Consider the following 26582-nt stretch of genomic DNA (forward strand, 5'->3'; position numbering starts at 1 on the left):
ATCAAAATGAAAGGTTCCTCCCTGTCACACCTGCTTCACATTAAACTAGTTATCTACGATGATAAATGGCTCCTTCCCTGGAGCAGGTCCTCTGTCCTTTCTAAAAATAACCAGCTTGATATTTCAAAATCCCAAAATCATTTTGAGGTGGTAATCTTTGGTCCCTCTCACAGGTGATGCTCATACTGATAATATGGGGGGGCCACACATAGCAACCAGTACTCTAAAACCTTCCATGTCTCCCCAGCACTGCAGGGAAACCTCCAAAGTTGGTTTCCAGGATCCTGCACAATTTCATGCCTGTTGGCCTTCCAGTCCAGCTCATCTCTTTTCTCCCCACACACTCGAGTAGCTCACAGCCCAGTCACACAGAGCAATTTAAATTTCTGGATGAGGCATGCTTTTTCTCCTCCAGATTGCATATGCTTTAGCATTTTCTGAAACATTTTTCTCTGCTTTGTCAGTGGCTAACCACTTTCTTTCCCTGGAGTCTTTGTGATATGACCAGCCCCACCCTCCCCTGACTATGCTAGGCCATATAACCATCTAGGACTGAGTTTTTGTTTCCCACAGAATCAGACTCTGGGATGACAGGGCCTAGGGCTTTCCCTGTCACTCTTGTTCCCAACTCTGTTCAACACGGAACAGGTATTCTATGTAAATGAACAGCGGGTGGATATCTAGGTTCCCCACCTCTAGCCCACCCCATGGGCCAGGGAGGAATGACTTCATCTGAGAGAATAAACGCAGCAGCTGCGTACCTGAGCCCTTCTAGATTCCTGAACAGAATCAGAGAGCCTGGGGTCTTCTCATGGCACATCCGCCCGGAAATACAACCCCATCTGGGGGAGGTGCCTTTGTGAGACCTTGATGCACTAGGTGTACCCTGCAGCATTCTTTATGCCAGAGACTGTCAACCACCCACATGTCCATTAAGAAGACGCTGGAATAATTTATGGGATGTGTGTCCTAGAGGAGTCACAGCAGACATTAAAAAGGTATGGGACTTACTTGTGCATCTCTGGATTAATCTATGAATTACACTAGGATGGTGAAAAAAACCAAGGTGCAGAAATGAGAAAATATTAGAAAAAGTGTATAAAATTATATATGCATATATGTATAACATATTATAAAAATCAAAGTGCAGAAATGATGATAATGATCAGCCAACATTTTATTGAATACCAGACACTGTTCTAAGAGCTTCACAGATATCAAGTTGCTTAATTCTCTAACAAATTGATGAGGTAGGTGCTGTTAACCTCCCATTTCACAGACTGGCAAACTCTGTCACAGGGAGGCCAAATCACACGCCCTGACTGGGAGTGACAGAGCTCAGATTTATTATACCCAGGGATTTTGCCTCCAGAGTCTGTAATGGGAACCACCTCACCATACTAGTTATCACTTGTGTAGAGTGAAAGGAAAATGCCACATATACACACACATGTATATTGCTGGTACTTGCCTGGAAGGAGACCTGAGAAATCAGTCAACACAGCCTGAGTGCTGGAGACTGACTTTCCACTGTACACTCTTTTGTAGCTTTTGAATTTTCAGCATGCACATTTTTTTCTTTTAAAGTCGTCAAAGAACAGGGCCTGATTTCTTTTTTCTAGAGAAATTTGGAAGTAGCAGTGACGAGCATAAGTCTCAGTACCTCCCTCAAAAAGGGGGGAAACAATTGCCTCCCCAGCCAGCTGCTGACTTCAGCAGCAAGGTCGACAAGGACCGGGGTGAGGAGGCAGAAGACTAGGAAGCTGAGAAAGAGCTAGACAGCAGATGTTTCTGAGCTCCCATGGGACAAAGTGACCAACCCAAACCTTGCTCACACCCCAGTTTTGCACACCCCAGTTTTGCACTCCCTGTGTGCAAAACTGGGCAAATTATCTAACCTCTCTGGGTCTCCTTTTCTCAACTGGCCTTGGTTTCCGCACCTGTCTCTAGCCTCAACCACTCCGGGCCCCAGCCCTGGGGATTTTGTAATCTCCTAACACTTTCCTCTGGGTGTCTTTAGCCCCTCATTCATGTTCCAAACTAGCCTCAGCATCGCCTGTCTAACGTGTTCTTTCTCCGAGTCTTCATCTCAAGGGCAGCTGACCATCCCTTGGGTCCCCTCCCTGGCCTTGTCTACCCCCCACCCAAGTCTATAAGGCCTATGGCCTGTCCACTTGACCTCCTGAGCATCCCTCCACCTGCACCTCCTGCCTTTGGCTCTTCCCAGCCCCGTTGCTTCCTACCTTGTTCCTGCCCTAGCCTTCTCTGAGCACCCGGCCTTTATCTCCCCCTCTGACCTACATCCACAGAGAAGCCAGGGGATCTTTTTAAGGCATGAACCTAACCATTACCTTCACCCCTCAAAAAACTTCCATGATTCTCTGGTACCCTCAAAGAAGCTAAGTTTCCCAAGCTGGTCATTTAGGGACACTTTAGAGGTGCCCATGTCAACCACTCCACCCTGCTTCCCCCATTCACTCCCTACTCACAGAAGCTGGTGTCCAACATGCTTTCCAACCTCCATGCCTTTGCACACATGGTTTCTCCTGCCTGGGATGCCCTCCCCATGCCCTTTCCCTTGTCTAGTACCAAGGCCCAGCTAAGATGCCACCTCCACAGGGCTTGAAAGAGGTAGCAGCTTGGTAATTGGGTCTTTGGCAGTAAGTGCTATTACTGATATACCATTTTGGAGGGAACAAATTTGGGGGGAGTAAACAGAAAAATCAATCACCTCCTAGCTCTGTGTCTAAGACAAGGAACCTCCCCTGCCCGTACCTCAGTTTCTTCACCTGTGGAAAGGGGATAATATTGTCTTCCTCGTATAGGTAAAGTACCCAGGACAGGGCCTGGCCAAAGAAAGCATTGCAGAAAAACTTGGCAAGCTCTGTGAAGTCATCTTGTGAAGTGAGTACTATTATTATTGTCATTTGACAGATGAGGGACCAAGAATCTTGAGGAAAATGACTGCCCATGGAGATGGGCAGTATGCAACTAGCTGGGATTTGCATCCAAGCAGGCAAAGGCTGGCTCCAGAACCCACACAATATGCACTTTGTGCTCGGTAAATGGGGACAGCTGATACAATTCTGTCGTGGCTAAGAACAGCGCCTTCCATGCCATTTGGATCCAGACAGGGATTCTGTTTCCAGAGTGGGGCCCATCTGCCTTGGCCATTACTGTGTGTCTAGCACTGCCCAGCAGAGAAGAGAGGGTTTGAGATGAAGTAATATACAGGGTGGAGCAAAAGTAGGTTGACAGTTGTGAATACACGAAACAGTTTATCCTTGTGTTACTATTTATTCATTGTACTATTTTCCATACCAACAACTATAAACCTACTTTTGCCCCATCCTCTATTCTTTCCACTTGACAGATAAAGAAATCAAGGCTCAGAGAGAGCTGTCACTTGTCCATGGTGTAGTGGCCAATCGATCTAGTGGCCAAAATGAGGTCTGAGCCCAGAGTCTGGCAGAACCATAGATAGTAAGTTGCTGAGAGAAGCAGACGGAATAAAAGAGTGAGAAACAAAGAAACAGTGAGAGGGAAAGACAGAAATGGTAAGAAAGCCAAAGAGGCACAGAGTGTGGGGGAGATGAGAGTAGGGGCCAAGACAATAAGGTAACGCAGGTGCTGGGCGAGCCCAGGACAGGTACGACAAAGGATGAACAGTTGGTGGCAGGGTGCTCACGAGCACTGGCATGTGCACGTCAGCTGACCATGTGGCTCCTCAGCCACAGTCCAGGTCCATCCAGCCTCAAGGTGCCTATCCCAGCTACCTGGGGATAGAGGCATAGTCGGTGTGGGAGCTGGTGGTGAGTTGTTGGTGTGGTTCTGAGTGGGGGCCCAGGATGTCTACCCGATCATCCTCATCCTCATTGACGCTGGCAGGGCATGGACTGGGCAGCAGGATGAGCTCTGTGAGGCCGTGAAGGTCAGACACGTGGCGGACAGTCTGCAGCACCAGAACCATGATGACCAGGCCCAGGAAGAGGTAGGCTGCAGAGACAGCAAGGGACCATGGGTGGACTCAGACCCTAGGCAGGGCTAAGGGACTACTGGACCCCCTAGGATGGGGCTGTGGCCCTCAACTTCCCTCTCAGACAGGCCAGGTTCCCCTCAGACCCCCGAGGACAAGGTCATGCCCCTGCCCTCAGTCCCAAGCCAACTACCCTACTCACCTGTGACTAGCACCTTGTAGAGGGCCCGGTAGGGCTGGCCAGGGGCTTCCCCAGGCACGTAGTCACCCAGGCCAATGGTGGACAGAGAGATGAAGCAGAAGTAGAAGGCATCCAGGAAGCTCCAGGCCTCCTCGAGGTAGGCAAAGACTGCAGCTGGCACCAGGAAGCAGATGGCCACCACGATCCCCAGCAGAACCACCAGGTGCCAGCGGGCTGTCCGGTGGGAGTCCCAGCCCCAGCGTGTGCTCAGCCAGGACAGGGGTGCATGGGTCAGCAGCAGAGACAGGTGCTGGGCTGAGGCAGTCAGCAGCAACATAGTGGCTGGCACGCCCAGGAGCGCAAAGGCAATGGAAAAGGCCTTGCCCGCATCAGTGAGTGGCGTCGTGTACCCATAGCCTGTGGAAGTGATGAGGAAATTCATCTGCCCACTTGGCACCCCCACTTGGGGGTCTGTGGCCACCTTAGACCAAGACCTAATTATACCCTTGAATCTTCTCCCCCCATGCCCATTCTCTCATCTCCAGTAATGGCACCTCCATCCTTCTGACTGCTCAGGACACATGACTTGGCCTCATCCTTGACTCTCTTATCACTCACACCCACTTTCTGTCAGTGAGTCCTATTGTGTCAAATTTCAAATAGACTCTAAACTCACCCACCCCACCCCAACCAACATCTACCCCAGTAGTCTCCTCCCTGGCCTTCCTGCTCCCCCATCCCTTGCTCCCACAGTCTGTTGCCACCTGTCCCCCCATGCAGGCAGATGGGCGCTGTGAACACCAGTCTTAACTCATGTCCCTCCCCTGCCCAGAGCCCTCCTGTGGTTCCTTCCCACTCGGGTGAAAGGACACAGTCTTCATCGTGACCCACAAGGCCCCACATAATCCAGCAGGGAAGTACACTCCCACCCCAGGGCCTTTGCACTGCCCGTTCTTTCCTCGTGGAACACCCTTCCCTCAGGCATCCACAGGGTTCCCTTCCCTGTCCTTCAGGTCTTTGTTCAAATATCACTTCAGTGAGGTCTTCCCTGGCCACCTTATTTTTAATTGTTACACCCTCTTATCCAACTCTTTTTTTGGGGGGTGGGGGGGTGTTTTCATAGCATTTAACACCTAGCAAACTATATGGTTTACTTATTTGGTTATTATCTATCTCCCTCTTTTGAGTGCCATCTCCAGGAGGGCAGGGGCTTCTGTCTATTTTGTTCACGGCTATAGTCCTGGTATCTGGCACAGAGTGGTCACTCAGTCAATCATTGAAATAATAAATGAAGGGTGCAGGCCATAGTCTGGCTCCCTCTACTCTAAAATGGGTGTGACAAGCCCCACTGAGCTCCTGGAGGGCCTGAGAACACAGGACGATGGGTGTTAAGTTCTGCACACAGAAACACGATACAGGGGAATTCAGGCGTAGGTGAGACTGGCTCACTGTGGCAGTACGTAATTTAAAATCTCTTTATTTCCCAAATAAATCAACCCAAAAGTTCGGAGGTATGATGGGGGTGGTAAGGGACCTAGTTTACGTTGATAGTAAGATGTTTTTGCAGAAAACACAGCAGATCCAGCCGTATGCTCAATAATAACGTGTGGAGTCATGCATATGAACACATCTTCCATACAAAAGGATCCCGTTTTCATAGACTCAAAGAACTGAGAGCAGGGGCTCAAAGAGATACCTGCACATCCATGTGCATAGCAGCATTATTCACAACAACAAAAGGTGGAAGCAACCCACATGCCAATCCATGCATGAATGGATAAACAAAATGTAAACACCCACAAGGGAACATTGTCCAGCATTACGAAGGAAGGAAACTCTGACATATGCTACACCATGAATGGGCCTTGAGGATATTATGCTAAGTGAAAAAAGTCAGTCACAGATAGACACATACTACTTCACTTATATGAAGTACTTAGAGTAGTCAAAATCATAGAGACACGAAGTAAAATGGTGGTTGCTGGGACTGAGGAGAGGGGTGAGTGGGGAGTTGGTGTTTAAGGGTATAGTTTCAGTTTTGCAAGGTAAAAATTGTTCTGGAGATGAATGCTGGTGATGATTGCACAATAACATAAATGGACTTGATTCAACAAAAGGCACACTTAAAAGTGGCAAAGATGGAGAATTTTACATGTATTTTAACATAATAAAAAAATTGAGGACCTCTGGCCAAGATGGAGGCATAGGTAGATATGCTGTCTCTCTTGCACAACCAAAAGAAGGGCAACAACAAATTTAAAAACAAAAACCCACCAGAACTGCCAGAAAATTGAACTGTGTGGCAGTCCAACAACCAAGGAGTTAAAGAAGAAATATTCATCCAGGCTGGTAGAGGGGCAGAGATGGCAGCACGGGCACAGAGGATGAACCACAAGGCTGTGAAAGAAAATTTCCCCAGTCTGGCAAAGGAAATAGACTTCCAGGAAGTCCAAGAAACTTAGAGGGTCCCAAAGAAATTGGATCCAAGGAGGAACACTCCAAGACACATCATAATTAAGTTATTCAAGATGAAAGATAAGGAAAGAATCTTAAAAGCAGGAAAAGGAGAGAGTTACCTACAAAAGAATGCCCATAATAAGACTATCAGCTGATTTCTCAAAAGAAACCTTACAGGCAAGAAGGGGCTGGAAAGAAGTATTTGAGGTCATGAAAGGCAAGGACCTACACCCAAGATTACTCTATTCAGCAAAACTATCATTTAGAATGGAAGGGCAGATAAGGTGCTTCTCAGATAAGGTCAAGTTAGAGTTCATCATCACCAAGCCCTTATTATATGAAATGTTAAAGGAACTTATCTAAGAAAAAGAAGATCAAAACTATGAACAGTAAAATGATACTCACAACTATCAACAACTGAACCTAAAAACCAAAACCAAAAACAAACTAAGCAAACAACTAGAACAGAAGCAGAATCACAGAAATGTAGATCACATGGAGGGTTATGGGGGGCAGGGGATGGGAGAAAGGTACTGGGAATAAGAAGCATAAATGGCAGGTACAAAATAGACAGGGGGAGTTTCAAAATAGTATACGAAATGTAGAAGCCAAAGAACTTATTATATGTATGACCCATGGACATGAACTAAGGTGGGGGAATGTTGATGGGAGGGGGGTGCAGGTTAGAGGGGAATAAAGGGGAGAAAAATATGGGACAACTCTAATAGTACAATCAATAAAATATACTTTTTTAAAAATTGAGGAAGCCCTGACCATTGTGGCTCAGTTGGTTGGAGTGTCGTCCCATAATCAAAAGGTTGCAGGTTCAATTCTCAGTCAGAGCACATGCCTAAGTTGTGGGTTCAAGTCCCAGTCCAAGTAGACGAGGCAACTAATTCATGCATTGATGTTTCTTGCTCTCCCTTCCTTTCTTTCTAAAAGCAGTGAAAAAAGGTCCTCGGGTGAGGGGAAAAATAATAAAGTAAAAAAAAATTGGGGAAAAATAAAAAGGACTCTGGTTTTTGCTGGACACCACATGGCCAGCTGTAATAAAGCATGGTTTCCTTTCTTTCAGCTTGGGTGTAATTGGAATAATTTCTGGCCAGTGAGATATATATGAAAGAAGCAAACATGGCCATGGCTGGTGTGACTCAGGGGATTGAGTGCCAGCCTGTGAACCAAAGGGTGGCCGGTTCGATCCCCAGTCAGGGCACATGTCTGGGTTGCAGGCCAGGTCCCCAGTAGGGGATGCACAAGAGGCAACCACACATTGATGTTGTCATCCTCTCTTTCTTCCTTCCTTTCCCTCTCTCTAAAAATAAGTAAATAAAATCTTAAAAAAGAAAAAAAGAAGCAAACAACTTCCAGGAAGTGTCCTTAAAGAGAACGAGATACCTATCTCCTTCCTTCCTCCCTTTTCCTGCTGGCTGAACACAGACTGAAAGGCTGAAGTTGAGTGGCCATTTGGGACCAGGAGGTGACCGTGCACAGATGCGTTATTGAGGAACAAAAGGTGCTCTGACTGTGCAGCACCAGTCTGGTCTTGGACTGACTATAATGAATGTGAGCAAGAAGTAAATTTCCATCTTATTTAAGCAACTGTTATTTGAGGTTTTTCATTTAAGGCTCCAACCCTCATTAGTACAAGGATTTTGATGGACAAACCCCAGCAGCCTGGCTGAAATGGCAGGTTTGTAAATCACTCAAAATCCTTATAAACAGAAAAATCAGAGTTAAGAATAGAATGGGGGGCTGGGAGTCTCAATTTGCTAATCCAAAGAACAAAGTCCAAATCAGTTTTGTTTTTTTTGGCCATTTATTCCTTATGTGGCCTTGGCCACGTGACTTTCCTCTCTGAGCCTGTTTCCTCAGAGTCCTGCAAAATGGGTTCCTAAACAATGCCTTTCTCAAATGCGATAGTAATGACCCTACCGGGTTCAGACAAGGTGTAGCACCTAAGAAGACATAACAAGAGTCACCATGATGGTCATGCTCAGTCCAGTTTGCTGACTCCTCCACCCCTGGCCTCAACTGCAGCACGGCTGCCTGCATTGACTCCAGGCCTCGGATCTTCCTCAGAGGACCTGGGCCTGTGACGAGAGCAAGAAGGCATGGGAGATGTTTGTTTTTTTGTTTCTCAGATACCTTCAGAGATCCGAGTTTCCCTAACAATGAAAACCAAGGCTCAGAAAACCTGTCAGTTCTTATCCCCAGCCCTTCAAACTGACACAGACTCCCTCCTGACCCACTTTGGTTAGGCTCCTTGGAGCCCTCTTCTTGGCCAAGTTTTGTCAAGAACTCTAAGTTAGCTTAGGGAGAATCTCCCCACTCTTGATATCTGATCACATTCATCATCCTCCACCCTTGAGAGCCGAGGACTTGGCTGGTCTTTCGCAACAGTCCCATTAAGCCAGTAAACAAGAATCCCCTACTTGCGTACCTGTCTCCTCTTAGTAATTTCCCGCCCACTGAACCCCTCACTCTGCTCTCTGCTCTACATCTCCAGCTGCCTTTGCTATATTCACAGTTGAGTTCAGTCTCTCTCCCCTATTGCAATAACTTACCATTTTTAACAAGTGTTAAAGTTAATTTTTCCTTTACAATATGCACACATCACTCTCCATCATGCAGGCCTAAGAGGTAGTGTGGTGTGTTGGTTAAGAGCATGGGACTCTGAGGCCCGATGGCCTGGGTTCAAATTTCCACTCTACACCTTCCTAGTTGTACAGCCCTAGGCAAGTTACACAGCCTCTCTGGGCCTCAGTTTCTACTGCTAAAAAAAATAAGGCCACTAATGGTATCTGCCTCACAAGGTATGTGCTGATTGAGTTAAAGCCTGTATGTAGCAAGTCCTCTACCAGGTTTCACTATTACTGTGAAGTGGGGAGTGTTTTATCCCCATTTGATAGAGGAGGGAGGACACTGAGGCCTAGAGCTGAGCAGTGGCTGAGCAGGGATCTGAACCTAGGCTGCACCTGCTTTTGTTTGGCTTCCTCATCTGTCCCACCTGGGAAGACTTCTCATAAACCAGGATCTGGGAGGAGGTTGATGGAGACACTCATGTGACCCAGTGAAGCCTAGGAACAGGTTGGGCAGGCCCAGCCAGCAGAACAGAGTATGAGAGGCACACCAGCCCTGCTGCCCATGGCCTTGGTTTGCTGGTCCACACAATGGACCACCAAAGGCAAAGGCCGCATGATAGCTACTGCAGGCAGGGAGGAGGAGGTAGGAGTCTGGGCTAGGCTTGCTCCAGCTCCCACCTCCCCCTGACCCCCAGTCCAAATTTCAAGCAAAGGGAGAAAGAGGAAGTTTAGGGGAGGGGATGTGGAAGGACCAGAGCCTGACAACAGGGGTTTCCCAGGTCTGCTGAGGGCTGGGGTGGGAAAGTGATGGGTAGGTCTGGGAGGAGGGGTTGCTCCCACCTGAGGAGGCTGGTCTCTGAGAAAGGGATTTGGGGATTGGGTAATCCAAATTCAAAGGCCAGTATCCTGGTTTGAAATGGACCCTGGCTTGGGGCTGGGTCCAGGGTCCAGAGTAAAGAGGGGACAGGCATCAGTGGGGGCATTTTCTGGATCACAAATAGGATTGGGAGGGGAATCCTCAGGCGGATCGGGTTTTGAGCCCCAGGGCGCCTGAGGGCACATGATGAGAGTAGACAAGGCTAAGGGGATGATGGGACAGAGTGGGTGTCTCAGGTCCGGCCTGTGCACGTCAAGGGTAGAAAGTGGTGATGGTCTTGAGTGGACACTAGGTAGGGCTCTGGGGTGCAGGGGCCTGGAGTATTCTTGGTGGAGGGGAGAATTTCAGATCCAAGGCAGGCTAGGGTGGTGTTGGGTTATACAGAGAGCTCCTGCTGTGGGTTTAGAGATCAGAGGGGTTCCAGGTGCCCAGGAGATTCCCTCTCTTGGGAAACCCAAGTTGGGATGGGGCAGACACTGAGGGGCTAGTGTCTCAGGGCAGGGGTAGCAGGTGCAAACAGTGGAGTCCTTAGGCTGGTAATTGGTATCGTGGTGGGGGGGAGTACATTCTGCTCCCAGTGACAGTATGTGGAGGGCACTGGGGTTTCTGACAGGAGGTCCAGGTGGTGCTGGGGCTCTTGAGTGGCATCAGGGTCCAGAGAGTGTTGAGTTTCAACCAGGGTTTCTCGGCTTCAAAGAAGCCCCCATGGGGAGTCCCTGGTTTGAAAAGCAGTAGGGGTTTTGCTGGAGTCAGTTTTGGATTGGAGGCGAGGGAGTCCTGGCTGGGGGGCTTCTGGAGGGTGGTCTAGCTCCCTCTGCAGTGGGTCTCTTTCACATATCCAGTTAGGGGCAGCTAAAATCGAAGTTCCAAGTTCAAAGAAAGCCAAAATGTCTCTATTGGAAGAAGACCCTGCATCGAGGGCTCCTCAATACATGGGAGGTGCCAAGATGGAGTAGGGTACATGGAAGCGTCCTGTGTCTGGAGTCATGGCTTACCTGCTGGGGGCTGTGAGGGTGTGGGAGGGCAGGGGCCTTGCTGGGGAGTGGTCTAGATCCACAGGAGTGGACCTCTTAGGGGGAGGCCCCAGGTCCGGGCTGAGGGATCTCTACTGGCAGTAAGGTCTTTAGCGATGGCACCCTCAGAGGGTCTGGAGACTCAGGGTTCTCACCTGGGCACCAGGGCCAGGAGGAGGTTGGTTTAGGGCTTCCAAGGGGTGTCCCAGAAGGACATATCTGGACAGCATTCTGAGCCCAGAGAGAAGGGCAGAGTTCCTTAGTGGCTAAGATCCGGGTCCGGAGAGGGTGAGGGTCTCAGGCCCAGGGTCCCAGGTCCCCGCTGAAGGTCTCTGAGGCCCAAAGAGAACTAGACAAGCCCAGGTCTCCAAGGGGCTCAAGGCAGAGTAATGACGTCCCAGATGCTCCCTGGGAGGTATTCTGAGTTTGGCTCTCGTGCTGGAGGAAACTGGGGGATTTCCTGCTGGGAGAGGCTTGGATGGGGGCTTCCCGGGGTGGGGGTGGGGCGGATCCCACGACTGTGGATCCCGGGTTCTCTCTGGGGTTTTGAGGGGATCCTAGGCCCAGAGCGGACTGGAGTGATCCGCTGGAATAAGGCTGTTTCGTGAGGGCTCCCAGGTGACCCTGGGGACGAGGACAAGGTGAGGATCTCAGGTCCTCGCTGGCTTGGGAATTGGGGCGACGCTCACGTACCCACGGTGGTGACCAGTGTGCTGGCGAAGAAGAGAGCAGAGGCAAAGTCCCAGGCGGGGTCCGAGGCGTTAGCGGGCCCCGAAGCGTTGGCGAAGGCAGTGCGCCCCAGCCGCCCGGCCGCCAGCACCCGCTCCAGGAAAGCGTCCAGGGCGGGGGCGGCCAAGCACGGGCTTCGCCGCAGCAGCTGCTCCCGCAGCATCTTCAGTTCCGCGCGGAGCCGAGCCTCGTGCGGTCCCTCCAGACGTCCCATCAGCAGCGCGCCCAGCCCCAGGTACGCGGCGTAGGAGGCCAGGGCGCCCGCTAGGAGCGCGCCCCGCCGCATGGCACTCTCCCGCCCGCCGGCTCCCCACCGGCTCCTGGACAAGCCCCGCCGCCCAGCTGACGTGGCCCCCGCCTCCTGAGGGCCCAGCGCCCAGCTTCAGTTCCGGGAGTGCTCTAGGCGCGGCCACCAGCGACCCAAAGAGGAACCAGAGAAGAAAGGGGAGGGACGGGGGCGTGGAGAAGCGTCCCGCCTCTGAGAAACTGAGGCACGCCCCACCGCCAGGTGTTAATATCAAGAAGGTGGAGCTCAGCGCTCCAGGACAGCGGGGGGGGGGGGGGGTGGCGGGGGGAATGGGATTGAAAAGATAAAGGCATTCTGCCTTTCTTTCCATCCCTTTCTTCTGCCTTCTTCTGCCTCCCAGGTGTCACGACTCCTAAACTAAGAGTCCTAACTCTCTTTTCTGCTCGCGGACCGAGAAGTCTGGTCGCACCCAACTCCTCCAGGCCCTCACCCAAGTCGGCGAAGATTGTGCTTTGCATCCGGGGGCTTGACTGAGGGGGAAGGGGACAAACTGACATCCAGTCCTCGCACCATTCCTCAAGTCGTGTGCTCTGGAGTGGAGTTGTGTCCGCTGGAGGGGAGGTCTGTCTAAATCACAACACAGAAGCAGTATCCTCTCGTGGGGATCTTTTTTTTTTTTAATAAAGATTTTATTTATTTATTTTCAGAGAGAGAGGAAGAGAGGAAGAGAAACATCGATGTGAGAAACATCCATCCATTGCCTCTTATGCATGCCGCCACCAGGACCGAACCTCAATGGGCATATGCTGCGACTGGGAATGGAACCAGCGCCCCTTAGCCTTTCAAGAGGACTCCCAACCAACTGAGCCACACAGGTTAGGGCAGGCGACAGAGTGGGGATCTTCAGCTCTTCACCAAATCTTTGTTCAGGACTCACTTTGCGTTGGGCCATTTGCTGAGTGATGTTGGGGACACAGCAGTGACCACGACAGTTCTGAAACCTACCCTCAGAGGGCTCCCAACACTTTAACAGAGTGACAGCCCAGAGGGAAGCACAGGCAGAGTGACCAGAGTTGAGATGGTAGATGCCTAGAAGACTGTGTAGCCCAAAGGAGCCTAGAGGAGGCGACTGCCACAGCTTTTGGGAGATCAAGAGAGCTTCCGGAGAAAGGAAATAATATGAGGCGAAACATGAAGGAAGAACAGGAATGAGGCAGGGCCTCTTTTCCAGGCAGAACCACAGATCCACACCTCCATTGAAAGGGGAGTTGTGCCTTCCCTGTTCCCCCTGTACTTTTCTCCACATCCCACTCCAGCTGGAACTCAGCACACTCCATGACTGCCTTCCGGAAGGCAGACCAGAGACCTGACCACATCTGACTGGCAGATGAGTGAGGCTGATGGCCCAGCTCAGACACACCCCAGCTGGTTCTATTTATAAAACTGTGGCAGCTCTTGGGAAGAGCCCAACTTGGGACTGAGAACTCACCGGAAGAGACGCCTGATAATACAACAGTAACAGTGGGGGCCAGTGATCAAAGGCTTCAATATGTTAGACCTCTGTGGACACATGAGGTTGTATTGAATCCTCAACCCCTCTTATATTATGGCCATTAAACAGATGAGAAATTGTAGGCTTAAAAATTTAGTAGTCACAAAACTGGTAAGGAGTGACTTATGTGAACATGAGGTGAGCAGAAAGCCAGAATACTTATTTCACTAATAAAAAAATACTCACAGAAGAATTTAGAAAAGAGTGGGAAAGCTGAGAATGAGAAAATGCTGGTGGAGCCCAAGGGACGGATGCTAAACCAGGGGTGCAGAAGAGGAATGGGGACACTTCACTCACAGAAAAAGCCTGTGACTAAGCCATGACTCAGGGGCCAACGCAGCCCTCAAGGTCCCCCCAAAAGACAACGTCTCAGAGGAGGAAAGGGAAAGCCACAGTGACAGAGTCACTTGCTGACATTGTTCCGGAGTGCTATCACTGCCCAGAAGTCACTGCTACCATTATCTCTGCCTGAGATAAGTGGAGGAGAGTGAGGGACAGAAAAAGGGAGACTGAGAGGGAGGGAAGGGGGGAGACCTAGTGAGATACATGGGGAGACTGAGGGACAAAGAGAGGAGAGACTAAGGAAGTTTAATTCTCAGGGCCCCTCACTTGCAAATGTGCCTGTGTGTGCTATGAATTGCTGGGGGTTGGTAGCTTTTTTTTGAGGATTGGGAAAGCCAGGTTGCAACGCATAACATTTTTATTATTTTCTGGGAAAACGTCTAGAGATGTCTTCCTCTTGGACATCTTGGTTCTTACTACCTGATTTGCCGAGTGTCCTTTTCTCACTCTAAACGTTCACCTCAATAAGTTCTACAAGCTGTACAACTGTCAGAGCCCGGACCACTCACTCCGCTGAGCCCTCGGGAACACTCTTTCCCTGTTCCACTCTCTTCCTTCCCTAGCTCCAGCTTGGTCTCAGCAACCAATCCAGCTTGCTCTGAGCGTCTGTCCTTAGAGAACTCCACTTCCCATAGGCCTCTTCGCTCGACACCTACATTTCCCATCGGCCTCTTTGCTCGACACCTACATCTTCCACGACAGGCCTACGTCTAGGATTGTTCCCCTACCCCGCCCTCCTGCGCCTCCAGTCTGGACTCTCGGCTTACGTCAAGGACCTCCACTCCTCCCCTTTTACCCACAGCCAATTCGTCCAGGCCTCCGCAAGGAGGTGTGGCTCCTGAACGATCGTGTGGTCCATTGGCTGTTGCGTAGCTGGTAGGGCGTGGCTACGGAAGCCGGGCGGGCATATTTCGAACCGTGGCTGGGGCGGTGGTGGTGGCAGCGGCCGAGGATGCACTCCGCGGGCTTGGCGACGGCGGGGACGCCCCGGCAGCGTAAGTGGCGTACGTGGCTAGCCGAAGAGAGCGGGCCGGCGGGGGCGTGGTGGGGCCACAGTGGTGGTTGGTGAGGTCGCGGCAGGTCAGAGGTCACGAAGTCAGGGATCTGGCTCTTCGAAGTGTGCACCACGGAGGGATGCCAGCTCCGGGTAGGGACGCATTGGGGTCGATTCTTCTTTTCTTTAGAAAGTTTTTGGGAAGGAAACAACTTTGGGCAAGATATTGTATGATAGGTAGAAAAGTGTGACTTTCATGGATTTGCAGGAAGCGGTCAGACTGGCCCCTTCTGTGGCCACGGGCTGTCGCCCAGGTCTTAGGACATCGTTCATAGCCCTTCGTGAGCGACGAAAGCCACAATTATCCCTCATTTAAGATTTGAACCTGTGTTTATTTTGCCGTTAACCTCCCTTTTCCATCTTTATGAACTTCTATCTCTAAGTTCCTCTTTATCTCCCTGAGTGTGCTTTCATCTTATTTTTTCATTCATCACATCCTGCCTCAGCATCTTTGTGCCCAGCCCTGTGCTAAAATGTGGGTACCTGGTTAGTGTCCAGCATAACACTGGCCCTCCTTAACTTATAGCTCAGAATTTAGTGGGAAGGCAGACACTAAACTCAGAAACAAACAAGTCAGCCAGATAATTTGGGGACTAAGGGCCGTAAAGAGAATAATTCAGGATGTTACTAGAGGTTGGGGAGGCCTTTGTGTTGAGGTAGACAGTGTGGTGCGCTCAGTCCTCTCTTCAACCATCAGTAAGGTGCCTGGCTGGCTCTGTGGTAGGTGATGCTGGAGATACAGCGGTGCCCCAACAGGTTTCTGCCCTCATGGAGCTACCAGGACAGAGCAGAAGACAGCCTCAGGCTGGAGGGGTGGGCCTATGATGAGAGAAGCAGCACAGGCAGAGGGGTTAGGGGCACGGTGGGGGAAGCCCAATCAGAGTGGTTATGGCTGGGATGGAGGTGTTGTGATAGCCCAGATGGGGCATGTGACCCAGCCTGGGGGTGTCAGTGAAGCTTCCTGGTAGAGGTAGGTGTAATGAAGAGGAATTAGTTCAGAGAAGGGGATTTGTGGTGAGAGGGAAAAGCATTGGAGGTCTGTACTAAGTACACAAATGAATATATATGTAGCAATTGTGATAAGTACTCAGAAGGGAAAGAAAGAATCACTGGATATTATGAGAAAGAACAAGCTGGGCACTAGCTAGTGCTTTATATTGAGGAGTGAGAAAGGTCTCTCTGAGAAGGAAACATTTTTTTTTTTACAGAAATTGACCTTTATTGCACTAAAGTCTGTTTATAACTTTTGATACAAGGTAAGATTTCAGTACAGAAAATCCCAGTCTGGCAGGACAGTACCTGTGCGCACTGTACCATCACAGTCCCACTGCGTGCAGCTCAGAGCAACAGCCAGAGCGCATGCAAATAAGACTTCGAGACAACCTACAGTTTGACTGAGTTGTCTGAGCTAGAAAACTTGTACTTGTAAAACAAAGGGCAGCATTGAGGACTGAAACGTGTCTCTTTTCAAACAACTGTGTAAGAAAATATATCTCTCTTTTAAAAAATGTCAGTACAGTCCTGGCTGGTGTGGCTCAGTGGATTGAGTGCCGGCCTGCAAACCGAAAGGTCACCAGTTCGATTCCCGGTCAGGGCACGTGCCTCAGTTGCAGGCCAGGTCCCCAGTAGGGGCGTGTGAAAGGCAACCACACATTAATGTTTCTCTCCCTCTCTTTCTCCCTCCCTTCCCCTCTCTCTTAAATAAGTAAATAAAATCTTTTTTAAAAAGTCAGTATGGCTAAACTACAATCTAGTGTCTAGAATTACAGAGAATAAAATGAAATAAAAGATTTCTTGCTAGTAAGATGAAATATTAGGAACAGTATTAGAATATAGGTCCCACCGCAGTGACATGTACATGGAGCCTGGCATAGTACTTATTACTGACAGGACGCATAGCTCAGGGAGGAACCACATGAAATGTTCAGCCAGAGACATCCAGCACCGGAAGTGCAAAAAAAAATAAATAAAACCAAACAAATACTGAACAAAGACATTCGTATGGAGTACTTCTTATTCATGTCATGAGTGCTGAGGCCAAGACTAAAAGATCCCACTCTCTTTTTAGATTTTTGACAATAACAACCCTAATTACCAGGCTTCCTGACGACTCTCAGTTCAAAGCTTGAAACAATTTTCACATCCAAAAAGTAAGAAGGAAACATTTGAGCTGAGTCCAGAGTGCTTGCATTGGCAGTTGGTAATCATGGGAAAGTGTTCCCAGTTGATGGGGTTGCATGTTCAAAAGCCTGTGAGGGCCAGGAATTTGGCTGGGCCAGAGTCGGAGAGGAGGCTGTTGTGGCTGGGATGCAGTGAGCCCTGAGGGGAGGTAGTAAACGAGGATGGTGGGCAGAGCTGGGTCCTGTCTGCAGGGCCTCACAGGCATTTGGGTTTTATTCTCAACACAGTGGTCCTGATTGTAGGCAGAGGACAGGAAATGTTTTCTATTTCTTTATTTCTTTATTTCTTTATTTTTAGAGAGAGGAGAAGGGAGGGAGAAAGAGGGAGAAAAACATTGATGTGCAAAAGAAACATAAATCGATCGGTTGCCTCTTGCATGCTCCCAGCCAGGGACCTGGCCTGCAACCCAGGCCTGTGCCCCAGCTGACTGGGAATCTGGAAATCCAACCCGACCTTCCAACCACAGGACAACGCCCAGCCCACTGAGGCACACCAGCCAGGGCGGGATGTGTTCTCTCTTTCATTTAAATAGAGCACTCTGGCTGCCTACTGGAGGGAAGGTTGGTGCAACTAAGAATGGACTAGAGCAGGGGTGTCAAACTCATTTTCACCAGGGGCCACATCAGCCTTACAGTTGCCTTCAAAGGGCTGAAGTAATTTTAGAACTGTTTAAATGTAACTACCCCTTAACAGTTAAGCGGAGCTTGGTGCTGCCACCGGGTAGAAGGCTGGATAAAACAAGGTGGAGGGCCAGATTCAGCCCACAGGCTTTGTGCTTGCCACCTGTGAACTAGAGGACCCAGGAAGGGTACATTTGAGTCGGGTGAAGTCTGAGTGGGAAGGGTGACATTGAGACATAGTGGGTGAGGATTAGCAATTGGTTGGTTAGATGCCATACAGAAGGGGAATCAGGGGGTTGGAAACTGAGGTCAGGGCCCAGGGGCAGCCAGAGGGCATTGCCAGGAAGTGGCCAACCTGGATCTGGCTACTGGAGAGAAGTGGTGGCTAGAGACGAGAGCCCAGAGCCCGAGGCACATGGTCCCTGTGAAAGCTGTGGGTGTGGGTGAGACTGCCCTTGGTGAGAGGCAGAAGACAGGGCAAGGGTGGATAATTGAGTTACACATTTCAGGGAGCTGGAAATAAGTCGCTGATTGAGAGGGACTGATCGCGATGACATCAGTTCCACGAGGGCAGGAGTTTTTGTCCTTTGGATCATTGCTGCCTCCATCAGAACCTAACACAGAGGGGTGCTCAGGAGGTGTTGTTGGGGCTCAGAAAGGAAACAGAAAAAGACAGGTACAGTGTCTTGGAAGCCAAGAGAGCAGAGTTGGAGGTTGGCATTTGGGGCACTGCATCCAGTGCTGTGAGGGCTTGAGCTGTATGAGAGCAGGATCACGGGCTCGGTCTGGTGGTGCAGAGAGCCTTTAGGAAGCCTGTGGGAGCAGGACCCCAAATGCCACCTGCTGAGGGGGTTACACCGAGGGAGGAGGGGCTGGCACCAAAGCTTTTAGGAAGCAACCCTTCAGGCCAGAAATGGGAGGGGAAAAGAGAAATGGCTACAGATAATCAAAAGGAAGAGCTGAGGGGCTTGTCATTGGTAATAGGTGCCAGGCCAGGGGCTGAGCCATTTCTGAGTACCACTTTGCCTTGGACTGTTAACCCCTTTCTACAGAGGAGAGAATTGAGGCCCAGAGAAAGGCATAATGCAGATGATTTGACTCCTTCCCTTCCCACTGTAATGCCACCACCCTGTCCCGTGCCCATGATGGTGCCTGGCACATAGGAGGGGCTCAGTGAATATTGGCTGTAGCAGCATCGCTTATTAGTTAGAAGTAGGGGCCCTGGAGCCAGAGTGCTGGGCTCAGATTGGCCGTCTCCGTATTCCTCTCTCCTTCTTCTTTCTTACTCCACCCCAACTTAGCATGCCTCTAGCAAGTCCTGGCCCTCTGGCCTCCAAAAGCCATCCAGAGACAGCCCACCCCCCACCTCTCTGTCCCACCCTCCATCCTACCTGTAGCACCAGCAAATTCCTCTCTCCTCTCCTCTCCCCATCCCCACTCCCAACATGAAGCCGAGGGGACCTTTTAAAAACTTGAACCTTCGCCCTGCCTCATACTATCTGTATGACTTTAAGCATGGGCCTGAACCTCTTTGGGGCTTGCTTTTCCCATCTGTAAAATGCGGGTGCTAATAGCGTCATTGCAAATGGGTTGTTGTGAGGATGAAATGAGTTAATCTGTAGTGTTCAGAACATGGCCTCATATGTGGTCAGTGCTCAGTTGGGGCTGAATTATCGTAGTATTTATTGGGCGACCTGGGTGGGACTCTTGCCCTTCTTTGCTCACTCAGTTTGGCCCTTTGGACAAGGCATTTAGCCTGTCTGGGCCTCGGTTTCCACATCTGGAAAGTGGGGATGGCCACTCATTCATTGATCTGGTTTTTATCAAGTGCTGTGTATGGGACTCAGCCATGAAGAAGACAAAGAGTTTTGTGGACAGACAGGGAACAAAAGAAATAAAACATCTGGCATCTCTGCTGGTGCCCAGTCTGTGGTTGTCAATGAAGCAGGGGATGGGGAATGCCACCTGGGGAGGCCCAAGTGTAGACAGGGTCTCGGGGGAAGCCGCACGGAGCCCAGACTTCAAGGAGAGCAGTGAGCCATGAGGACATCTGAGAGAGGAGCGTCCGGGCAGAGCGACAGCCAGTGCAGCGGCCCTGAGCCGGGAGCATGCCTGATGTGTTCAGTGAGCGTGGAAGCCCATGTGTCTGAAGCTGACTGAGCGAGGGGGAGCATGAAGAGGCATGTAGACAGAGACCTTGTTTGTAAAAAGCTTAGTGCAAGGTTCTGTGCCCAGTAGGCCCCAGTACATAGTAGCTATCAACATTGTCTTCCTTGTTATTTGGATGGATGGATGGCAAGCAGAGCCTGCCCACGCTTGACTAGTCAGACGTGAAGACCCGGGCCCCACCGCGGCAGGATGGGAGGGAGCGCGCTCACAGGATGAACCGGGCTTCAACCTCTCTCCCCCCTCAGCCTCAAAGCGGAGAATCCCTGTGTCCCATCTGGGCATGTCTGACCCCCACCAGCTTTTCGATGACACGAGTTCCGCCCAGAGCCGGGGTTATGGGGCCCAGCGGGAGCCCGGTGGCCTGGGCTACCCTACAGCCTCCGCCTCGCCCCAGGGGGCCTTCCTGAATGATCCCGTGTCCAACATGGCCATGGCCTATGGGAGCAGCCTGGCCGCTCAAGGCAAGGAGCTGGTGGATAAGAACGTGAGTGGGCTGGGCTGGTGGGAATGGGGGGAAGCCTGGGGCCCTGGGGCCAGCGCTTCAGGTAGAGCTCTGCCTTTCCAGATCGACCGCTTCATCCCTGTCACCAAGCTCAAGTATTACTTTGCTGTGGACACCCTGTACGTGGGCAAAAAGCTGGGCCTGCTCTTCTTTCCCTACCTGCACCAGGTCAGAGCACCCTCTGCCAAGGTGACTGTGGTCCCAGAGGAGACAGCCTGTGGGGCGGGGCCGTGGGAGAGGCTGAGTCAGAGGCTGGGGCAAATGTCAGGGCCGGCAGGTAACTCAGCCTAAGAGAGGACCTGTACACAGGGTGGAAGGAGCCCAACTCTGGGGGCCCTTGCCTGCTACCCCCACTGTCCCCACAGGACTGGGAGGTGCAGTACCAGCAGGACACGCCAGTGGCCCCCCGCTTTGACATCAACGCTCCTGACCTCTACATTCCAGGTATCTCCCTACCCACCACAGCCTAGCACCCTCCTCCCTCTGGGCGGTGAGTCTGGGGCAGAGGCCCAGCTGCCGGGGGCCCAGGATGGTCCTTCCTCTGACCTGTGTCCGTGTCTGCCTCCCATAGCTATGGCTTTTATCACCTACATCTTGGTGGCAGGCCTGGCCCTGGGGACCCAGGAGAGGTAAGAGTGAACTTGGGTGAGCAGAGTGGTGCGGGGTTGGGGGGTGAGGGGAATCAGAGAGTCTCTCGGTGTCCTGTCTCAGAACGGCCCCGCCATGCTCCCGTTTGGCCCAGGACAGAGCTCTAGGTGTCACGCTCAGGGTCACCCTCTCTTTCCCACCCTTGTGTGGTTCTCTAAATCCGTCCTTCCCCTTGGCTTCCACCACCAGGTCCAGTCTCATCCTTGCCCTCTCCTAGCTAGCTTCCCTGACCCTAGACACCCCTTGCACCCCAACTCCAGCAGCAGCCAGAAAGGTCTCTTCCCATCCTGCTCAGAAGCTGTCCGTAGCCCCCTGGCCCCAGAGCAAGCCCCAGCTCCGCAGCCCTGCACTGCCCTCCCTGAGGCCTTTCTCTGCACCCCCTCACTCTGCTGCTCCATTCCGGTCCTCCTTCCATCCTCCAGAGGGCCTGGCACTGCCATCCCAGGGTCTCTGCGCAGCTCCCTTTGCTCAGGAGTAGGTTCCTCCCCCACATCATCCCCTGCTGAGCACCTGCTCACTCAGGATGTCTCCACTCCAATGTCACTTCCGTGGGGAAGCCTTCCCATTCCCCAGGCTGTGTCAGTCCCCCACCTCTTGCTCATAGGCCCCGTTCATTTCCTTTTGGGCACTGAAAGTAATTGTCATTTGGGTAAATTAATTGTTGAGAGACAAGGGTTATGGCAGAGACCAAGGTCCTTTGTTCCCAGCCCACCACTGTCTTCAGGGCTCAGTGCAGGTGTCCCCGCCCCTGGGAAGGCCTGAGTACCCCTCCATGCTGGGCCAGACTCCTCCCCGGCCCTGGGCCTCCCCCTGACTTGTCTAGGCTGTCACTGAGGACAGGTCTGCCTTTCCTGGAATGGGACTTCCACGAGGACAGGGCCCAGGTCCATCCTGGTCTCTGCCAGGTCTCCAGCCCCACCCAACACAGGCTGTCCCCAAGTGTAGGGAGGGTTTGGGCCGGCCGATCAGATGACAGCTCGGGTGCCCACAGGTTCTCCCCAGACCTCCTGGGGCTGCAGGCCAGCTCGGCGTTGGCCTGGCTGACACTGGAGGTGCTGGCCATCCTGCTCAGCCTCTACCTGGTCACTGCCAACACTGACCTCACCACCATCGATCTGGTTGCCTTTTTGGGCTACAAATACGTTGGGTGAGTATCACCGTCTCCCCTACTGCCATCCCCAGCCCTGGGCCTCTTCTTCAGACCAACCTTCCCCTCTTCCCCCCAGGATGATTGGCGGGGTCCTCATGGGCCTGCTCTTTGGGAAGATTGGCTACTACCTGGTGCTGGGCTGGTGCTGTGTATCGATCTTTGTGTTCATGGTGAGCTGGGGCTCAGGGCAGCGTGAGATTGAGAACACAGGCCTCTTGGACAGAGCTGGGGTCCCCTGGAGGCATCCAAGCAGCGGATGTCAGGGGGGGAGTTTAGACCAGAGTGGCATTGCTGAACTGAGGAGCCCTGGAGTGGGCACCGTAGCCTGGGGGCAGGAAGGCTTCCTAGAAGAGGGGGTGTCCAAGCTGGAGCTTAAAGGAAGAGAGGAGCTATCCAGATTGCTAGGGCGGGCAGATGCTCACCCTCACCCTACTTTGCTTACATGGTGGGCCTTCCTGCCAGAGTTTCCTTTTGGATGAAAAAATTTTCAGCACGCCCCAAGTAGCTTGTTTGAGGGCCCGTAGTGAGGTGCTGGTTAAGAGCACTAGCATTCGCTAGGCCTGGGTTTGCCCCTGCGCTTCGCTGGGTCCAGGCAGATCGCTTCCTCTTTTCAACCTGTTTCCTCTGGTACATTGGGGGTGGTGATAGCTACACCTCAGGATACTTGGAGGACAGCGTGGGGAGCAGACAGCACAGACTGGTAGCTGGTGGGTCACATCTAACCGTCAGCTAGACTTTGACTTAGATGTCCTTATTTACAAGATTTTTCAAAAAGGCATTCTGGCTGGTGTTACAAATTATCATCTGACCACTGTGAGCAGGTGACAGCAACCAGAGCTGCATCTGGCCACCCCATCTAGGCTCCATGATCACGGCACTTCCTCCCCTCACTCACTCAGGGGCCTGGCCTGGGTTTGAACCCTTACATTTTCTCACAAGGCCTTGGGAGGGGGTCACTGGCTGTTAGATTTGAGAAGCTAAGGAGCCGCAGGAGCTGAGACTTGAGCCCAGCTGCCCCTGTGGAGGGAGGGAGAAAGCGGGGGCTGCAGAGGGGCAGAGACTGGAAGTGTCCGGGAGCGCACCTAGCCCAGAGGGCTCAAGGGTAACTCCTATCGGCCCCAGATCCGAACGCTGCGTCTGAAGATCCTGGCGGAGGCTGCGGCCGAGGGAGTCCCAGTGCGCGGGGCACGGAACCAGCTGCGCATGTACCTGACCATGGCCGTGGCCGCGGCGCAGCCTCTGCTCATGTACTGGCTCACCTTCCACCTGGTGCGGTGAGGACAGTGGGGCCCGCCTCTAACTGCTTCTCCTGAAGGCTACCAGCTACCTGCCAGCTGCCAGCTACCGCCTGCCCGCCCACCACTTCTATGGTCCAGACGTCCTCCTCCCCGGGCCAGAGACCCTCCTGCGTTCCACCTCCCGCCCGTCCCCCCCACCCCCCTACCCCCCCTTCGCCACCGGTGCTGAGATCCCCAGCTGCACTAGCCGTCCCTCTGGCAGGCCGCAGCTGTTCCGGAAACAATAAACCCTGGTGGGCTCAGTGTGGGTGGCCTCTCCTTGGTGGCTGTGCGTGATTGCCCGGCAGGGGGCAGGCTAGTCTCGCAGGGAAGCGGGCGGGTGGGGCAGGTACAGTTCACAGCTGCCTGCAACCGAGGTCACCAGAAGGCCTAGAGAAGGTTTAATGGGCCAAGCCCAGGCCCGTCGGTGAGAAGCCTTCTTCCCCTTTTTACCTTGGGCTTCTTGACCTTGCCCAGGCTGCTTCCCTGCGTTTCTGAGCCTGAAGAGGGGGACTGTGGGGCTAAGGGCAGTGGGGATGAAATAGGAGACCCCTTAGTAAAGGGGTTGCCCAGGTTTCGGGCTGGCCTCCTCCCCAGGCTGAGGTACTGGCAGCACTCGCTTAGGAGCGGCAAGCCATCCACCTTTGCCTCCGTGTCTGAGTCGCTGGGGCTGCTGTCAGAACCTGAGGAACTGCTGGGGCTGTGCTAGGTGAAAGCAAAAGAGTGAGGCTGTGGGCACCCAAGTTGAGAGCCTGAGCTGGAAGCTCACCAAGGTCAAAAGCACCCCTATTCCACCATACTCCCTGCCCCCTGGAATGTGCCCTGCCGAGAGGCGATTCACCCTCGGGTTAGCTGCCCTTGCTTCTGATAGACCCTGAACTGTGGGGAAGCTGCGCTTGGGGTCACTCACCTGGCCAGCCCCCTCAGGCTTCTTGGAAGTGGACTCCAGGGCTGCTGAGAGAAGTCGGCTGGATTGGCACAGGAAATGTGCCCTGAACCTCAAGGTCCTCACTCCCAGGAGCGCAACTGCCACAGGTCTAGCTGCGTGGTAAGAGGAAGTACATCCTGAGTCAGGGAGCAGGGAGCAGCAGGACCTGCCCGCCCAGGAATGCAGAGGAGCCCCACCAGACCTTTGTCCAGAGTCCTCAGCTCTGACTCGGCCCCTCCCAGCACCGCCCAGCTTTGGGGCAATGGGGAGGGTGGACAGTTAACTGCAAAATAAAACAAAAACACTCGCCTCTCCAGCCTTGCAACTGAAGTGGAGCTGGGGGTTGGGGTGGGCAGTTGGGGATTTCTGGGAAGGGGGCTAGAGGTGTCATCTTCCCCCAAAAGGGTCAGTTGCCTGCCTGTGCTTGAGGAAACAGGGAGGGAGGCTCCCCGTGACCTGTGAGAGCATTATCGCTCCTCGTGTGTTTATTGTGTGCCTCGCTGGGCACTGTTCCAGGGGCTTCCCACACATTCACTCACTTTAACAACCCCCTGTGGCTTGGTGACACGCAGTCTAAAAGGGGGAGAGCATGAACTTGGGACCAGGCTGCTGAATTTGAGGCACAGCTGTACCACTTAGCAGTGGGGTGATGCGGGGAAAGTCACTTCGCCTCCCTGTGCCTCGGTTTTCTCATCTGTAAGTGGCAGCTGCCAAACCGGGGAAGGTAAGGATCCGATGGATTTGTTTCCTAGGCCTGTGCCTGGCACAGAGTAAGTGCTTAGGAAACAATGTTTTGGCTTTTTTAAAATAAAAGGTAGATAGTGTTGTTATCCCTGTTTGCAGGTGAGAAAACGAAGGGACTGAACAGTTAAGGGAGATGACGAGGAGCATGTGCAGCAGTGAACAGACTGGAGGTGGGATTCACACCAGGCATGTGGCTCAAGTCCAAGGCTGTGCCTGCTCCCTCTGTCTCACCCTGCATGGTGCTCAGCAGCAGGAGCAGCCAGTAACACCCAGCCTTCCCTGTCCATACCAGGCTGGCCCCAGGTCGGGCCAGGCGAGCCACCTGCTCCCATCACTGTCAGGCTGTGTCCTTGTGAGTTTCTGCCCAGCCCTGCCCTGCTGCTGGCCGCTGGCTGCAGACTGTACCTGCAGCAGTGGGTGGGCAGGGCGGAGGGCTGGGGCCCGGGGCCCAGAGATGACAATGTGCAGTAATCAGCCTCGTGCACTCAGGTCTCTGCTCCAAAGTCCATTCCTTGGAGGAGCCAACCCTGGTGGGTGGCTCCACAGAGCCCCGTCACTCCATCCCCTCTTCCCTGCTCCGTGCTGCCAGCACGGCCCTTGCCCAGCACTCTCTGACATTGTCCTTCTCTCCCATGCTGGCCCCGTGTGTTTTCAGGACCTGCCCTGTGTCCAGCAGAGTTCAAGTGCTGGGGGTGCACGGTGAGCACCATTTCCAACCACCTGGAACTGACATTGTATGGGGGGAACAAGGTGAAATATATAGCCCGTTACCCAAAAAACATGAAAACCAAAATGACCATCCATTGGTGAATGGAGAGGCAAAATGTGGGATACGTATACAGCAAAAAGGACGGATGGACACGGGCCGCGTCACAGGCGGACTCGGAAGCACGATGCCAGGTGAAGGAGTGGGCACTGCAGACCGCCGTTGTGCGGCGGCGTTCATGCGCTGTGTTCGAGGAAGGCAGGCAGAGTGGGTCAGTGGGTGCGGGGAACCGAGTGGAAATGGGGATTAGCTTACATGGGCAGGAGAGGTTTTGGGGTGAGGGGAGGAAGTGTTCGAAACCGATGTACAGAGACAGTTGCACCCTTTGATAAAGATCACTTAAGTATACATTTGAAAGGGGTGAGTTTTAGGTAATTTATAACCCCAATAAAAGCAATTTTTTTCAAAGTAATACATGCTAAGGAGAAATACAGCAAGAAAGGAGCACAGGTAATAATTGCTGTGGGGGAGGGGTGGATTTTAAATAGAGTTACCATGGAAAGCATCCTTGAAGTCACTTGGAAGATGGGAAGATGAGGAGATAAGCCATACAAGCTCCTGGAGGAAGAGTGTTCTAGGCAGAGGGA

At 52.3% G+C, this 26582-nt stretch overlaps 2 protein-coding genes and 1 long non-coding RNA gene across 5 annotated transcripts; 2 read left to right on the forward strand and 1 right to left on the reverse strand.

Annotated features, from left to right (window-relative positions):
* Positions 1–1153: 1153 nt before the first annotated feature.
* Positions 1154–12233, reverse strand: KCNK6 (potassium two pore domain channel subfamily K member 6). The gene is made up of 3 exons (XM_045846660.1): positions 11780–12233; positions 4179–4574; positions 1154–3996 (listed from the first exon to the last, which is right to left on the reverse strand). The coding sequence occupies exons 1-3, from the start codon at positions 12099–12101 to the stop codon at positions 3773–3775; spliced, it is 942 nt and encodes a 313-aa protein (XP_045702616.1). The 5' UTR covers positions 12102–12233; the 3' UTR covers positions 1154–3772.
* On the forward strand, positions 12119–13588 carry LOC123823712. Its single transcript, XR_006786576.1, has 3 exons — positions 12119–12323; positions 12463–12683; positions 12770–13588. It is a non-coding gene; the product is annotated as an uncharacterized LOC123823712 (long non-coding RNA).
* A 1227-nt stretch (positions 13589–14815) lies between these two features.
* Positions 14816–24470, forward strand: YIF1B (Yip1 interacting factor homolog B, membrane trafficking protein). 3 transcript variants are annotated; one of them, XM_045846662.1, is made up of 8 exons: positions 14816–14951; positions 20226–20464; positions 20546–20650; positions 20848–20926; positions 21054–21111; positions 22122–22277; positions 22357–22450; positions 23403–23792. In XM_045846662.1, exons 1-8 carry the CDS (start codon positions 14909–14911, stop codon positions 23556–23558), a joined length of 930 nt encoding a protein of 309 aa, XP_045702618.1. In that variant the 5' UTR covers positions 14816–14908; the 3' UTR covers positions 23559–23792. The 3 variants fall into 3 exon arrangements, with proteins under 3 accessions (XP_045702618.1, XP_045702617.1, XP_045702619.1); XM_045846661.1 differs by having other exon boundaries at positions 14828–14960; positions 23403–24470; XM_045846663.1 differs by lacking the exon at positions 14816–14951 and adding an exon at positions 14972–15103 and having other exon boundaries at positions 23403–23800.
* Positions 24471–26582: the final 2112 nt, after the last annotated feature.

The sequence above is a fragment of the Phyllostomus hastatus genome, unplaced genomic scaffold (assembly GCF_019186645.2).
Source record: "Phyllostomus hastatus isolate PE091 unplaced genomic scaffold, TTU_PhHast_1.1 phas_contig_5, whole genome shotgun sequence".
Lineage (NCBI taxonomy): Eukaryota > Metazoa > Chordata > Mammalia > Chiroptera > Phyllostomidae > Phyllostomus > Phyllostomus hastatus.

What these genes read in the sequence shown, in the direction of transcription:
- KCNK6 (XM_045846660.1), bottom strand. Translation starts at nt 12,101, where the DNA reads ATGCGGCGGGGCGCGCTCCTAGCGGGCGCCCTGGCCTCCTACGCCGCG. An exon ending in CACACTGGTCACCACCGTGG is followed by an intron (nt 4,575 to 11,779) that starts GTACGTGAGCGT and finishes TCACTTCCACAG; the next exon opens with GCTATGGGTACACGACGCCA. An exon ending in CTACAAGGTGCTAGTCACAG is followed by an intron (nt 3,997 to 4,178) that starts GTGAGTAGGGTA and finishes CTGTCTCTGCAG; the next exon opens with CCTACCTCTTCCTGGGCCTG.
- YIF1B (XM_045846661.1), top strand. Translation starts at nt 14,909, where the DNA reads ATGCACTCCGCGGGCTTGGCGACGGCGGGGACGCCCCGGCAGCGTAAG. An exon ending in AGGAGCTGGTGGATAAGAAC is followed by an intron (nt 20,465 to 20,545) that starts GTGAGTGGGCTG and finishes CTGCCTTTCCAG; the next exon opens with ATCGACCGCTTCATCCCTGT. An exon ending in GCCCTGGGGACCCAGGAGAG is followed by an intron (nt 21,112 to 22,121) that starts GTAAGAGTGAAC and finishes GGGTGCCCACAG; the next exon opens with GTTCTCCCCAGACCTCCTGG.